General features: G+C 43.1%; 1 protein-coding gene across 1 annotated transcript in view; it reads right to left on the reverse strand.

Moving 5' to 3' along the window:
- Nucleotides 1-7,499: 7,499 nt before the first annotated feature.
- mthfd2l (methylenetetrahydrofolate dehydrogenase (NADP+ dependent) 2 like) overlaps nt 7,500-13,294 on the reverse strand; it is a 24,031-nt gene continuing 18,236 nt past the window's right edge. The window contains exons 7-8 of the mRNA XM_014143467.3: nt 9,612-9,737; nt 7,500-7,889 (exon numbers count right to left, since the gene is read on the reverse strand). Of these exons, the coding sequence (XP_013998942.3) occupies nt 7,774-7,889; nt 9,612-9,737 (242 nt within the window). The 3' untranslated portion in view covers nt 7,500-7,773. The remainder of the gene's footprint in view (nt 7,890-9,611; nt 9,738-13,294) is intronic.

Genomic DNA, 13,294 nt, shown 5'->3' on the forward strand with positions numbered 1-13,294 from the left:
ATCAATTAATCGAATTAGTTGCTGTTTTCTGGAGCAAACCGCGAACAACACCTGTCAAACGCAGACAAAAGTGCAACATCCGCAAAACTACAAGAGTCCCAGTTTGCAAAATGACGTTGTAAAGACGTCTAAAATACGTATTTTCCAGACGTTGAAGTTAGGTTTACTTTATGTTCTGAATGAAAGGTGAATGTCCGTATGTTTAAAATATATATTACCCAGGACGCTGAAAGGCATATTTTCCGAACGTAAAAAAAATACGTATTTTCTGAACTTTGAAAAAAAATACAATTCTGGATGTTGAAATCGGGCAAATTTTTGGTTCTGAATGAAAGTTGAAAGTAAGTAATTTATAGACGTCTATGTTTGGAACAAATCAAGGCTGGTCCAGACCAGACAAAATCTGAATCAAACAAACGTCGATGATTGGTTCAGATTTGGTCCGGACTGGACCACAAACCAATGCCCGTGGATTTGGAAATCAAGGCCGGTCCGGAACGGCCCCCTAAAAAAAGATATCCAAAAGGCGTTGGCCCGTGCTTACCAAGTTGTAGCCTATAGTGTTGCCTGAAATTACATTTTATGAATGCCCATCTATGTGGTAAGCCTACCGTTTGTAAAACAGGCCATTGCGTTGGCTTTCTTTGTCATGATCAATTTGGCTATTTAAGCACTGAATATCAGCTACCCAACGTTATCAAGAGTTATCGCGAGGCTATTTGCAATGTGTTTACACAGCGGGAAATAAATAAGTATTTTATTTTTTTGCTATGATCAGCTTGTCAAAAATAGACAGATACAAACGTAAAACGACTGATCATGACAATGGGGTGAAACTCCTGGACAGTTGTGATTGTCCATTCCATAATGTCCATTTTACTTTGACTTGTCCTGTTTTTAGGATATGTTGCTGTCACGAATCCCACCGAAGGTGGCTCCCCTGCCTGTTCGGGCGGCGCTCGGCGGTCGTTGGCCTACTAGCCGCCGCTGATCCCTTTTTCCTTTTCGGTTTGTTTGTCTTATTGGTTGCACCTGTTCCCTGTTGTGTTTCTTGATTTGTGTTTTATTTAAGCCTGTTTAGCCCGCCCAGGTTTGTGCGGGATTATTTCGCTGTCGTGTTATTTTGGACGTGCTGGCTGACGCATTATTTCTCTCTCCGGACTGTTTGCCCTGTGTTTTGGGTTGGTCATTTATTTTACACGCCCTTCTGTTTTGGCGTGACCGGTTTGTGCCGGAGAAAATAAAGAAGTTGTACTGCTCTGCTCTCTGCGCCTGACTCCAACCACCACTTCTAGTATCCCGTGACAGTTGCCTTTGGTTGCGATTTTATCATGTCAATCTTGCTGGGGCAAACTAAAAACATTTTGGGGGGATGCATGCCAGCAAAGCCACTACACAACACAAAACAATACATTAATTACACTATAACCGGGACAAACGGTGCCCACAAACTGTTAGGCCCTACATAAAGCTGTACCAACAGCAGAGTCCCAACACCTTACCACTGTTACACCTGTCTATCAGCAGAGTCCCAACACCTTACCACTGTTACACCTGTCTATCAGCAGAGTCCCAACACCTTACCACTGCTACACCTGGCTATCAGCAGAGTCCCAACACCTTACCACTGTTACACCTGTCTATCAGCAGAGTCCCAACACCTTACCACTGTTACACCTGTCTATCAGCAGAGTCCCAACACCTTACCACTGCTACACCTACCTGGCTATCAGCTGAGCCTTGTCTTGCAGCGAAACAGTTCATTCAGCCTCATTTACTGCCTTTCAAAAAACAAAGCTGATATGGTTGACCTGCTTAAACAAATGTGTTTTCTAATGACAAGTGAGATGTACAAACTATGGCATAAGGGGATGACGAGCGGATAAGAGGCAATCAGTATTTTCGATTAAGACATTAATGAGACGAGCTAGGACAAACGTAGTCAATATAACTACAGGTATTTGTTCAGCACTTTTGAAATGTACCGTGACAGAATTCAGAACATGGGCCATTCTTAGTGTTCTCCCTCTACACCATGTCAGTCAGAACTGTAGGACAAATAAAGGGGGCATATAAGCAGATAATGAAAGCTCTTACAATATTTGATGATGACATTTCTCTAAAACAGGTTATAGGCTACATGTGCACCACCAAGTCAGAACAGTAGGTGAAATTAAGAGGGGAAAATATACCAAATTATTAGGGTGAAGCACACGGGCTACTAACATCTTACTACACAACATACACTTAGTATTACTTTCTAAGCTCCAGTATACATATCTCCCTGGCATATTACATCATTTATGCAGCAGCATACAATACATTTTTTGGACTCATCTTGTTGAGCTGGGGCTCACTTGAACAGGAAGGTGGCGCGGTGGGACTTCGTGGGCAAATTTTGTCATCAAAGTCTGGAATTCTCTGGATTTATGGTGCTTTCAAGACAACTGGAAACTTAAAAAAACAAGGTAGAATCATGATGATGTTAGTGATCTTCAGGTCGGAGCTGTAGAAAGAGGCCTGAGTTCCTGACCGTTCAAAACGTATTTCCCCAGTCAAGAGTTAGTTTTTTTTTGCGAATTCCCAGTTGTCTTGAACTCACTGAAGTCAGATTTCCTAGTTCTGAGTTTCCAGTTGTTTTGAGCACGGGAGAAGTCATGCGGATTGACAGCATGGCCAATGTTGAATGTTTATCCTTTTAAGCTTGGAAAAGAGACCCTTAAACACAGACTTGGACCACACACCCTCTCCACTGAATAGCAGGCTATTGAATGCTTTGAAATGCTTTCAGTTAGCCACTGATTCCTTCCAAACCACTCATTGTTGATTTTGCGATTTCCAACTTGTTGTGTAATGTTTATGTCCAATGGCTGATGAGCACCGACACGTTTTATCTATCATTTATCTTCATTTTTTTCTCCTTATATGACAAGGATTAAAAAGCATTTGCCAGTAGATTGTCGACTTGATTCATGATAATGACTGCTAGCTTGCAAAGATTTTGAAAGTATGATGTTGACATGATCAGTCCAGTCAAAGCTACTGTAGATATGTGATTTGACCTCATTTTATCTGTGGCCAATGACCTTGAGCCTTCTTGGATGGGCACATCTAATGTAACTATGGTAGCACCCAAGGGGCTTGAATTTTCAAGCTCTACTCTTAGATTTGGCAGTGATGTAGTGTCCCCTTGGGTGACAGAACACTGAGCCAATCACGGTGCAACTACAGAACATTACCAACCCCTAAGCTCCATATTTTCCGCTGGCTGCCCCACCACCACAGAAACCACTGAGCTAGGCTGAAACACCTGCATTTTTGGAGCTGCCTTACTCAAGAAAGCAAAAAAGACCAAGTTTGTAGGCAGCTTTATTAACTCAAATATATATATATATATATATATCCTGCTCAAAAAAATTAAGGGAACACTAAAATAACACATCCTAGATCTGAATGAATGAAATAATCTTAATAAATACTTTTTTCTTTACATAGTTGAATGTGCTGACAACAAAATCACACAAAAATAATAAATGGAAATCCAATTTATAAACCCATGGAGGTCTGGATTTGGAGTCACACTCAAAATTAAAGTGGAAAACCACACTACAGGCTGATCCAACTTTGATGTAATGTCCTTAAAACAAGTCAAAATGAGGCTCAGTAGTGTGTGTGGCCTCCACGTGCCTGTAAGACCTCCCTACAACGCCTGGGCATGCTCCTGATGAGGTGGCAGATGGTCTCCTGAGGGATCTCCTCCCAGACCTGGACTAAAGCATCCGCCAACTCCTGGACAGTCTGTGGTGCAACGTGGCGTTGGTGAATGGAGCGAGACATGATGTCCCAGATGTGCTCAATTGGATTCAGGTCTGGGGAACAGGTGGGTCAGTCCATAGCATCAATGCCTTCCTCTTGCAGGAACTGCTAACACACTCCAGCCACATGAGGTCTAGCATTGTCTTGCATTAGGAGGAACCCAGGGCCAACCGCACCAGCATATGGTCTCACAAGGGGTCTGAGGATCTCATCTCGGTACCTAATGGCAGTCAGGCTACCTCTGGCGAGCACATGGAGGGCTGTGCGGCCCCCCAAAGAAATGCCACCCCACACCATGACTGACCCACCGCCAAACCGGTCATGCTGGAGGATGTTGCAGGCAGCAGAACGTTCTCCACGGTGTCTCCAGACTCCGTCACGTGCTCAGTGTGAACCTGCTTTCATCTGTGAAGAGCACTTCTCTGGCAAATGCCAAACGTCCTGCACGGTGTTGGGCTGTAAGCACAACCCCCACCTGTGGACGTCGGGCCCTCATACCACCCTCATGGAGTGTTTCTGACCGTTTGAGCAGACACATGCACATTTGTGGCCTGCTGGAGGTCATTTTGCAGGGCTCTGGCAGTGCTTCTCCTGCTCTTCCTTGCACAAAGGCGGAGGTAGCGGTCCTGCTGCTGGGTTGTTGCCCTCCTACGGCCTCCTCCACGTCTCCTGGTAGCGCCTCCATGCTCTGGACACTACGCTGACAGACACAGCAAACCTTCTTGCCACAGCTCGCATTGATGTGCCATCCTGGATGAGCTGCACTACCTGAGCCACTTGTGTGGGTTGTAGACTCCGTCTCATGCTACCAGAGTGAAAGCACCGCCAGCATTCAAAAGTGACCAAAACATCAGCCAGGAAGCATAGGAACTGAGAAGTGATCTGTGGTCCCCACCTGCAGAACCACTCCTTTATTGGGGGTGTCTTGCTAATTGCCTATAATTTCCACCTGTTGTCTATTCCATTTGCACAACAGCATGGGAAATTTATTGTCAATCAGTGTTGCTTCCTAAGTGGACAGTTTGATTTCACAGAAGTGTGATTGAATTGGAGTTATATTGTGTTGTTTAAGTGTTCCCTTTATTTTTTTGAGCAGTATGTATGTATGTATGTATGTATGTATATATATATATATATATATATATATATATATATATATATATATATATATATATATATATATATATATATACACATACTATATATACATACTATATATACATATATATATATATACATAATATATATATATATATATATTTTTTTACATTGTTTGGTAACTGATATGTCACATGTATTAATGTCAAAATAACATGCAAAACAGGCAACCCCCCCTTGACTGAATGATGGGCGCCACTGGTTGCTTTGTTAACGTGACAGCTCATTTTATATTTGATTGAACGCCATTTATGTTACGCTATTTGACCGGAGAAACCTGCATTGTCATACATTTGATCTCCAGCCTGTAGGCTACAGAAAAGGCCAAATGCTATTTCTATCATATCCAATATCTGTTTGGTTTAAGTTAGATCATTTTTTTGACTGAAAATTGTTGGCGCGTTGCAGCGATGCATCTCTCTAACAGCACCCTGTAGCGCTGCGAATGGACAAGCAACATATTTTGCGCCCCTGCCCTTGACAAAGTGGGCACTGCTTACCAAAGAGCGGAATAAGAGCTCACCTAAAAAGCCAATATGCCTCAATATGGTTGAGAGAAATTGTCACTGTTTTTCAGCAGAATTATGGGAGGTTTTGTGTGTTGTTGTTGGAGGTGCGTCTTGGTCAGTTTAGCTAAGAAAATGCCGCACTTGTCCTCCCTAATGAGCGGGAAGGCCGTGGCTATAGCATATCATAATCACGTCAATACATGAATTATAACAAAACTCTGAGCAACACTAAATAAAGTTTAAGCGTACCAGAGAGTCTGCTCTAACGTTTTTTGTTTTTGTAAAGCCTTTATTACAGCAAAGACTAAAAACAGTTGCGTTCACTCGGGAATGCAATTTCGGGAAATGGAACGAATTAATTATTGATTGATACAGTAGCCTATATAAATAAGTATTGAAATATAGGCCTAAATAAGTTACGGCATTAAGACTAAACAAGATGTGCTTGATGGTGGTTATACAAGGCTGCTATACTCAGCCTACTAATGACAATGACATTACTTAGTATCATAATAACCATAAGAAGAGCAAGAAGAAGGAGCGTTATTATTATTATTATTATTATTATTATTATTATACAATTTGGAACAGTGTAAACACTAAATAAATTATAAATAAAATCAGAGGCTGTTCTAACGAACAAAATAGTGTAACGCTTTTATTACAGAATTATTATTATTATTTTTAACGAATTTGAGAAATTGTTTACTTGACATGTCGTTGCATATGAGGCTTGGCGTTAACGGAATCAGTAGGCTATTAAACAAACACTCAAACAGGCAACAGAAGCAAAATCTGTCTTATTTCTGTAGATAGATATGGATGATTTATTAAGCCAGGCACATTTAATAGTTAGGCTATTGATTATAGACCTAATTAAGTTCGGGGTTTCCTCTCTCCTCACTTTTCTTAGACAATAAGGCAAGGGCTGTTTTCTCATCTCCTCATTCTGCTGCTGCTGTCTCTGCCATTGTTCTCAACAACAATATGCTGGTTAACGTTGCTAAGATGCACATAGCAACATGGTCTAGGAAAAGGCGCAAATTCAACAGCGCACTGATGTGTTTCAGAACCGTGGACAGCGACCGCTATCCAACCACGGAGAATGCGCATTTGTTACAAAATAATATAATTTTTATTGGTGTTGCACCATTGTCCATCTAATGTAATATAACCATATAGAATTACAGTAGCAGGTCTCAGACTGATGGGCTGTTCCATCCCCAGGGCCTCCACAATGGATTAATCCACTCAGCCTGAATCAGATGTCTTCTACACCATGATATATATATTTTTTGGCTTCTGTTCGACTAAAGAAATCTCGATTGACCAACAACCTATCGACCAAACAAAACGCCTAAATGGGGTCAGCCCTGGCTGAGAGTAACCCAGAGAGTAACCCAGAGAGTAATCCAGAGAGAGTAACCCAGAGAGAGTAACACAGAGAGAGTAACACAGAGAGAGTAACACAGAGAGAGTAACACAGAGAGAAACACAGAGAGTAACCCAGAGAGTAACCCAGAGAGTAACCCAGAGAGTAACACAGAGAGTAACCCAGAGAGTAACCCAGAGAGTAGCACAGAGTAACACAGAGAGTAGCACAGAGAGTAACACAGAGTAACCCAGAGAGTAACCCAGAGAGTAACACAGAGAGTAACCCAGAAAGTAACACAGAGAGTAACACAGAGAGTAACCCAGAGAGTAACCCAGAGAGTAACCCAGAGAGTAACACAAAGAGTAACCCAGAGAGTAACCCAGAGAGTAGCACAGAGAGTAACACAGAGAGTAACACAGAGAGTAGCACAGAGAGTAGCACAGAGAGTAACACAGAGAGTAGCACAGAGAGACACACAGAGTAACACACAGAGTAACACACAGAGTACCACACAGAGTAACACACAGAGTACCACACAGAGTAACACAGAGAGTAGCACAGAGAGTAGGACAGAGAGTAACACAGAGTAGCGCTGAGATTATAAATACTCCATAGTGTGAGGGTGAGTCCAGACAAAGTCACCAGTTTAGAGAGTTTTATTATTTGTTTTGGTCTTCCAGTTGAACCAGCCGTAATATTATTCAGTAACGGTTAACACTAAACGGCTTCGGTAGAAAAAAACACACATATAAAAACTCTCAAATAAAAGAGTTTCAAAATAAATAACTTATATAACTTGAATAAAAAAAAACTAAAACACATGAAATAAAGCAACACACACCCCTGGATGTACGGAGTGTGGTAACGTGCTTGGTATGGCTCTGCTTGGAGTGTGTGTTTCAGTGTGTGTGTGTTTCAGTGTGTCAGTGCGTATCTGGCAGCAGCAACAGTGTTCTTCATCAGCATTGCGACCGTCATAGGCCCCACCCCTCCAGGAACTGGCGTGATAAACCCCGCCTTCTCTTTCACCCCTACAGAGACACAGAGGGAAGACAACCTGTGTTAGCCCCGCTGAACTAAAGCCCCACTAACTCACCCCCCCTACAGAGACACAGAGGGAAGACAACCTGTGTTAGCCCCGCTGAACTAAAGCCCCACTAACTCACCCCCCCTACAGAGACACAGAGGGAAGACAACCTGTGTTAGCCCCGCTGAACTAAAGCCCCACTAACTCACCCCCCCTACAGAGACACAGAGGGAAGACAACCTGTGTTAGCCCCGCTGAACTAAAGCCCCACTAACTCACCCCCCCTACAGAGACACAGAGGGAAGACAACCTGTGTTAGCCCCGCTGAACTAAAGCCCCACTAACTCACCACCCCCCTACAGAGACACAGAGGGAAGACAACCTGTGTTAGCCCCGCTGAACTAAAGCCCCACTAACTCACCCCCCCTACAGAGACACAGAGGGAAGACAACCTGTGTTAGCCCCGCTGAACTAAAGCCCCACTAACTCACCCCCCCTACAGAGACACAGAGGGAAGACAACCTGTGTTAGCCCCGCTGAACTAAAGCCCCACTAACTCACCCCCCCTACAGAGACACAGAGGGAAGACAACCTGTGTTAGCCCCGCTGAACTAAAGCCCCACTAACTCACCCCCCCTACAGAGACACAGAGGGAAGACAACCTGTGTTAGCCCCGCTGAACTAAAGCCCCACTAACTCACCCCCCCTACAGAGACACAGAGGGAAGAAAACCTGTGTTAGCCCCGCTGAACTAAAGCCCCACTAACTCACCCCCCCTACAGAGACACAGAGGGAAGACAACCTGTGTTAGCCCCGCTGAACTAAAGCCCCACTAACTCACCCCCCCTACAGAGACACAGAGGGAAAACAACCCAGTGAGTTTTGAACCTGGGTCATGCCATAAAACCCGTCTTAGCTCCTGAGCTAAAGCCTCGTCATTTAACTAGGTGAGTTAACGCGTCTATCATTCAGGTCTCTGATAAGGTTACGGTTCATTCCAAAAGTATTCAGACCCCTTGACTTTTTCCACATTTTGTTACATCACAGCCTTATTATAAAATGGATTAAATAGTTTATCTACACACAATAGCCCATAATGACAAAGCAAAAACATGCTTTTAGAAATTTGAACAATATTAATGTTAGGCATTAGGGTTAGCAGTGTGGTTAAGGTTAGGGTTAGGCATTAGGGTTAGCAGTGTGGTTAAGGTTAGGGTTAGGCATTAGGGTTAGCAGTGTGGTTAAGGTTAGGGTTAGGCATTAGGGTTAGCAGTGTGGTTAAGGTTAGGGTTAGGCATTAGGGTTAGCAGTGTGGTTAAGGTTAGGGTTAGGCATTAGGGTTAGCAGTGTGGTTAAGGTTAGGGTTAGCAGTGTGGTTAAGGTTAGGGTTTAAAATCAGATATTATGACTTTGTGGCAGTGCCAGCTAATGATCTCTCTGCAGAGCTGCCTCCAGAACAACATTCATGAAAATAAATGCTAGCCTGCTCTATTTTTTTTTTATTTAACCTTTATTTAACTAGGCCAAGTCAGTTAAGAACAAATTATTATTTACAATGACAGCCTACCGGGGAACAGTGGGTTAACTGCCTTGTTCAGGGGCAGAACGACAGATTTGTACCTTGTCAGCTCGGGGATTCGATCTAGCAACCTTCCGGTTACCGGCTCAATGCTCTAACCACTAGGTTACCTGCCACACCGAAAGTGGTTTAAATCCAGTTATGTACCTTCAAAGTCCACGTCGCCCACCAGTCGTAGTTTTCCTGTGGTCCGGTCGGGGACACGGTTAATACCCACGTCGATGACCGCTGCACCCTCCTTGACCATGTCTACTGTGATCAGCCCAGGCACACCTAGAGGCACACACACACACACACACACACACACACACACACACACACACACACACACACACACACACACACACACACGTTCTCTGTGGACATGACACCGGTTGGCATGGCAATCATCAGGCTTACTTCAGTCGTTTTTATAATGTTCACCTGCACTAATGTTACAGACAAGGGAGAAAGGAAGGAGAACGAGTGAGAGAGATGAAGAATGCAAAAACCTAAGAAATAAATTGAGAAACCTGTCCAAACAAAAACATGGAGACCCAGAAAACCTGAGTCTACGCCTTCACTATGGTGAATCACTAAAACAATACAGAAATACACTACAGACTAAGAAGGAACAGCATGTTAGAAATCAGCTCAATGTAACTGAAGAATCCATAGACTCTAACCACTTCTGGGAAAATTGGAAAACACTAAACAAACAACAACACGAAGAATTATCTATCTAAAATAGAGATGTATGGATAAACCACTTCTCCAATCTTTTTGGCTCTATAACAAAGAACAAACAGCAAAAACATATACATGATCAATTACAAATCTTAGAATCAACTATTAAAGACTACCAGAACCCACTGGATTCTCCAATTACCTTGAATGAACTATAGGACAAAATACAAACCCTCCAACCCAAAAAGGCCTGTGGTGTTGATGGTATCCTCAATGAAATGATAAAATATACAGACCACAAATTCCAGTTGGCTATACTAAAACTCTAACATCATCCTCAGCTCTGGCATCTTCCCCAATATTTGGAACAAAGTACTGATCACCCCAATCCACCAAAGTGGAGACATATTTTACCCCAATAACTACCGTTGGATATGCGTCAGCAGCAACCTTGGGAAAATCCTCTGTATTAACATTAACAGGAGACTTGTACATTTCCTCAGTGAAAGCAATGTACTGAGCAAATGTCAAATTGGCTTTTTACCAAATGATCATACAACAGACCACATATTCACCCTGCACACCCTAATTGACAAACAAACACAAAGGCAAAGTCTTCTCATGCTTTGTTGATTTAAAAAAAACCTTCGACTCAATTTGGCATGAGGGTCTGTTATACAAATTGATGGAAAGTGGTGTTGGGGGAAAAACATACAACATTATAAAATCCATGTACACAAACAACAAGTGTGCGGTTAAAATAGGCAAAAAGCACACAGGGCCGTGGGGTGAGACAGGGATGCAGCTTAAGCCCCACCCTCTTCAACATATATATCAAAAATTGGCCAGGGCACTAGAACAGTCTGCAGCACCAGGCCTCACCCTACTAGAATCTGAAGTCAAATGTGTACTGTTTGCTGATGATCTGGTGCTTCTGTCCCCAACCAAGGAGGGCCTACAGCAGCACCTACAGTGAGGGAAAAAAGTATTTGTTCCACTGCTGACTTAGTACGTTTGCCCACTGACAAAGAAAGGATCAGTCTATAATTTTAATGGTAGGTTTATTTGAACAGTGAGAGACAGAATAACAACAAAAAAATCCAGAAAAAACGCATGAAAAATGTTATAAATTGATTTGCATTTTAATGAGGGAAATAAGTATTTGACCCCCTCTCAATCAGAAAGATTTCTGGCTCCCAGGTGTCTTTTATACAGGTAACGAGCTGAGATTAGGAGCACACTCTTAAAGGGAATGCTCCTAATCTCAGCTTGTTACCTGTATAAAAGACACCTGTCCACAGAAGCAATCAATCAATCAGATTCCAAACTCTCCACCATGGCCAAGACCAAAGAGCTCTCCAAGGATGTCAGGGACAAGATTGTAGACCTACACAAGGCTGGAATGGGCTACAAGACCATCGCCAAGCAGCTTGGTGAGAAGGTGACAACAGTTGGCGCGATTATTCGCAAATGGAAGAAGCAGAAAAGAACTGTCAATCTCCCTCGGCCTGGGGCTCCATGCAAGATCTCACCTCGTGGGGTTGCAATGATCATGAGAACGGTGAGGAATCAGCCCAGAACTACACGGGAGGATCTTGTCAATAATCTCAAGGCAGCTGGGACCATAGTCACCAAGAAAACAATTGGTAACACACTACACCGTGAAGGACTGAAATCCTGCAGCGCCCGCAAGGTCCCCCTTCTCAAGAAAGCACATATACATGCCCGTCTGAAGTTTGCCAATGAACATCTGAATGATTCAGAGGACAACTGGGTGAAAGTGTTGTGGTCAGATGAGACCAAAATGGAGCTCTTTGGCATCAACTCAACATCTTTGGAGGAGGAGGAATGCTGCATATGACCCCAAGAACACCATACCCACCGTCAAACATCGAGGTGGAAACATTATGCTTTGGGGGTGTTTTTTTGCTAAGGGGACAGGACAACTTCACCGCATCAAAGGGACGATGGACGGGGCCATGTACTGTCAAATCTTGGGTGAGAACCTCCTTCCCTCAGCCAGGGCATTGAAAATGGGTCGTGGATGGGTATTCCAGCATGACAATGACCCAAAACACACGGCCAAGGCAACAAAGGAGTGGCTCAAGAAGAAGCACATTAAGGTCCTGGAGTGGCATAGCCAGTCTCCAGACCTTAATCCCATAAAAAATCTGTGGAGGGAGCTGAAGGTTCGAGTTGCCAAACGTCAGCCTCGAAACCTTAATGACTTGGAGAAGATCTGCAAAGAGGAGTGGGACAAAATCCCTCCTGAGATGTGTGCAAACCTGGTGGCCAACTACAAGAAATGTCTGACCTCTGATTGCCAACAAGGGTTTTGCCACCAAGTACTAAGTCATGTTTTGCAGATGGGTCAAATACTTATTTCCCTCATTAAAATGCAAATCAATTTATAACATTTTTGACATGCGTTTTTCAGGATTTTTTTGTTGTTATTCTGTCTCTCACTGTTCAAATAAACCTACCATTAAAATTATAGACTGAGCATTTCTTTGTCAGTGGGCAAACGTACAAAATCAGCAGGGGATCAAATACCTTTTTCCCCCACTGTAGATCTTCTGCACAGATTTTGTCAGACCTGGGCCCTGACAGTAAATCTCAGTAAAACAAAAACAATGGTATTCCAAAAAAGGTCCAGTTGCCAGGACCACATACAAATTCCATCTGGACACCGTTGCCCTAGAGCCCATACCTCGGTCTAAACATCAGCGCCACAGGTAACTTCCACAACGCTGTGAATGATCAGAGAGAGAATGCAAGAAGTGCCTTCTATGCCATCAAAAGGAACATACAATTCGACATACCAATTAGGATCTGGCTAAACATACTTGAATCAGTTATAGAACACATTGCCCTTTATGGTTGTGAGGTCTGGGGTCTGCTCACCAACCAGGAACTCACAAAATGGGACAAACACCAAATTGAGACTCTGCATGCAGAACTCTGCAAAAATATCCTCCGTGTACAACATAAAACACCAAATAATGCATGCAGAGCAGAATTAGGCCCGATACCAGCTAATTATCAAAATACAGAAAAGAGACGTTAAATTCTAGAGCCCCAGGAGCCCCAGGACAGCAACACAATTAGACCCAACTAAATCATGAGAAAACAAAAAGATAATTACTTCACACATTGGAAAGAAT

This window comes from Salmo salar, chromosome 15, assembly GCF_965601325.2.
Source record: "Salmo salar chromosome 15, fSalSal1, whole genome shotgun sequence".
NCBI lineage: Eukaryota > Metazoa > Chordata > Actinopteri > Salmoniformes > Salmonidae > Salmo > Salmo salar.